General features: G+C 65.5%; 1 protein-coding gene across 1 annotated transcript; it reads right to left on the reverse strand.

Annotated features, from left to right (window-relative positions):
* Positions 1 to 1,009: 1,009 nt before the first annotated feature.
* On the reverse strand, positions 1,010 to 2,791 carry FOXC2 (forkhead box C2). Its single transcript, XM_039913523.1, has 2 exons — positions 1,861 to 2,791; positions 1,010 to 1,788 (listed from the first exon to the last, which is right to left on the reverse strand). Exons 1-2 carry the CDS (start codon positions 2,769 to 2,771, stop codon positions 1,158 to 1,160), a joined length of 1,542 nt encoding a protein of 513 aa, XP_039769457.1. The 5' UTR covers positions 2,772 to 2,791; the 3' UTR covers positions 1,010 to 1,157.
* Between the last annotated feature and the right edge of the window lie 428 nt (positions 2,792 to 3,219).

Below are 3,219 nucleotides of genomic sequence, written 5' to 3' on the forward strand. Positions count from 1 at the left end.
TTTCCAATTTGGCAGTTAGAAATTGTTGGACAACATCAAAAATAATCCAGTGAACTCAACTTTAAATATTATATTAATGGCTCTGAAAAAAAATTAGCCTGATTAGAAATCCACACATTTTACAGCACAGTAAAAGAACTTTAAAATACCCACCACATATAGACACAAATACTCTCTATGCACACACGTATGCCAATGCCTGTGTGTATCTATAGAAAGTCGTATAATGATCGCTACTGATACCGGTCCATAACTTACTTTCTGAGACCCAAGAGTCGAGCATAGAGTGGCCGTTTCGCTTCTACGGTGGGGATTCTTTTAAATAGATCTATTTATATATTTCTCGATTCGGCTTTCCGATTCCCTTTTGGCAAGGAGGGCTGGCTGGTCTGGAATCCCAGAGTTTGGGGTGGCGATTTAAGGGTTACCTGCCACGGCTCGGAGGGCCGTCCGCTCACGGGTCCTCTCGAGAGTTGGTCAGGTCTCTGCGGCCTTTAAGTGTCGGTCAAGGCCCCCCGGCCCGGAGGAGGAGGAGGAGGAGGGAGAAATGAAGGAGGAGGAGGTGGAGGAGAAGGTGGAGGAGAAGGTGGTGCAGGAGGAGGTGGAGAAGAAGGTGGAGGAGAAGGTGGTGGAGGAGGAGGTGGAGGAGAAGGTGGAGATGGAGGACAAGGTGGAGGAGGAGGTGGAGGAGAAGGAGGAGGTGGAGGAGAAGGTGGAGGTGGAGGAGAAGGTGGAGGAGGAGGAGGTGAAGAAGAAGGCGGAGGAGAAGGTGGAGGAGAAGGTGGAGAGGGAGGACAAGGTGGAGGAGGAGGTGGAGAGGGAGGACAAGGTGGAGGAGGAGGTGGAGGAGAAGGAGGAGGTGGAGGAGAAGGTGGAGGTGGAGGAGAAGGCGGAGGAGGAGGAGGTGAAGAAGAAGGCGGAGGAGAAGGTGGAGGAGAAGATGGAAGTGGAGGAGGTGGAGGAGAAGAGGCAAGTGGAGGAGGTGGAGGAGGTGGAGGAGAAAGTGGAGGTGGAGGAGGAGGTAGTGGAGGGGAAGGTGGAGGAGGAGGAGGAGGAGGAGCAGAAGGCCAAGCCGGCGAGGGCCTCGGAGGGGGAGGACGTCGGGGGGCGGACGGCTGGGTGCGGAGGGGGAAGATGGAGGGGGAGGAGGGCAGAGATCAATACTTTGTGCAGTCATAGGAGTACGGGGTGGTGTGGCGGTATATGGAGGGCGTGGATCTATAAGGGAGCTGACAGCTCGCGTTGCTGCTCACCTGGTGGTCTCCGAGGCCCGAGCCGTCGATCCCCAGCCGGTGGGAGTTGAAGACGTCCCGGACGTTGGGGAAAGTCTGCTGCTGGGAGGCGAACGTGTGGCCGGAGAGGTGGTTGAGCTCGCCGCCGTGGTTCAGATACCAGGAGCTGGGCTGGGCGGCGGCCGGCCCGGCCTGCGGGGGCGGGGGCGGGGGCGGGGGCGGCGGCGGCGGCGGCGGGTGGTGCGGGTGATGATGGTGCGGAGGGTGGTGCGGGGGGTGGTGCGGGGGGTGGCCGGAGCCGGCCAGGGCGCCGTCGGGGCCCGCCGCCAGCCCCAGCCCGCCCAGGGGGGAGGCGGCCCCGTCGGGGTGGTCCGCCAGGGGCTCGTCCAGCGGGCCGGGCACGCACATGGGGGCCGGCCGCTCCCCGCCCGCGTACAGGCTCATGGCCCGCAGGCTGCAGTGGTAGCTCCCGCCGGCCTCCGGACCCGGGCCGGGGCAGGGAGGGCCGTAGGCGGCGGCGGCGGGGGGCTGGGCCGGCGGGTAGGGCAGGGCCAGGCTGGACGAGGACGACGACGACGACGACGACGAGGACGAGGACGAGGACGACGAGGACGACGACGAGGAGGACGCCCCGACCAGCAGCCCCGCCCGGCCGGGCCCGGGGCTGAGGTCGGCGGCCGGGGGCGGCGTCCGCAGGGTGATGATATTCTCCACGCTGAAGCCCGACAGCCCGTTAGCCGACGGGTGGGGCTCGGACAGCGAGCCCTCGGTGGAGCCCGACGGGGTGGACGCGGCCGCGCTGCCAGGACTGTCCCGCGGGCCGCCGCCCCCGCCGTCGGGGCTCAGCGTCTCCACCTTGGTGATGACCGGCAGGTCCGGAGACGAGGCCTCGCTCTTGATGACCACCTTCTTGTCCGCCTCCCGGGGCGGCTCGGCCGGCGGCGGGGGCCCCAGCCCGGCCCCCTTGGGCCCCGGCTCCTTGGGGTGCCCCCGCTCCTCCTTGTCCTTGGGCACGTCCTTCTTCTTGAAGCGCCGGCGGCGGCGGAGGAAGCTGCCGTTCTCGAACATGTTGTAGGAGTCCGGGTCCAGCGTCCAGTAGCTGCCCTTGCCGGGCTTCTTGTCGTCGCGGGGCACCTTGACGAAGCACTCGTTGAGCGACAGGTTGTGGCGGATGCTGTTCTGCCAGCCCTGCTTGTTCTCGCGGTAGAAGGGGAAGCGGTCCATGATGAACTGGTAGATGCCGTTCAGGGTGATCTTCTTCTCCGGCGCGTTCTGGATGGCCATGGTGATGAGGGCGATGTAGCTGTAGGGCGGCTTCACCAGGTCCTTGGGCGCCGTGGGCTGGTGGTGGTGGTGATGGTGGTAGGGCCCGTAGGAGCGGCCCATGCCCGCCCCGTACTGGTCCGGGTGGCCCGAGTACACGCTCATGGGGCTGGCCATCCCGCCGTAGCTCCCCGCCGCCCGGTAGTAGTTCTGCTCGCTCAAGTAAGGCACCACTCCCAGGGCATTTGGATCCGACACGGAGTAGCGAGCCTGCATCCTTGCACGGCCGCCCCGGCCGGCGGCTCGGGGGCGAGGGAAGGGGGTCGGGTGGGGGTTGGGGGGAGGGGGGGGGAGGGACTCAGGGAGACGCAGACGGACGGGGACGGGGACCCCCACCCACCCCCCCACACACACCCGGAGACCCACGAGCACACACACACACACACGCGGGCACAGGACAGCCGCACAGAGACACGAGGGAGGGAGGAAGGGAGGGAGGAAGGGAGGGAGGAAGGGAGGGGAGGAGGACCGGGGGGGAAGCCCAAGCCGATTCCGAGCCGGGCAGAGGGTCTGCAGAGGAGGGAGGGCCGGGAGGCCCGAGTCTGCAGCGCCCACCGCCTCACTCCAAGCCCCTCTCTCAGCGGCCACGGCAGCGGCGAGTCAGCATCCTTCGAGGTCGCCGGAGCGCCGAGTGGGGCTCTGCCTCGTTTGGTTTTGCCTTGCT

This window comes from Ornithorhynchus anatinus, chromosome 11, assembly GCF_004115215.2.
Source record: "Ornithorhynchus anatinus isolate Pmale09 chromosome 11, mOrnAna1.pri.v4, whole genome shotgun sequence".
NCBI classification, from domain to species: Eukaryota; Metazoa; Chordata; class Mammalia; order Monotremata; family Ornithorhynchidae; genus Ornithorhynchus; species Ornithorhynchus anatinus.

Excerpts from the sequence above, each read along its gene's own strand:
- FOXC2 (XM_039913523.1), bottom strand. The coding sequence starts at position 2,771 with ATGCAGGCTCGCTACTCCGTGTCGGATCCAAATGCCCTGGGAGTGGTG. Across the intron at positions 1,789-1,860 it reads GCGGGGCTGCTGGTCGGGGC|CCTGGCCCTGCCCTACCCGC; the intron begins GTCCTCCTCGTC and ends GTCCTCGTCCAG.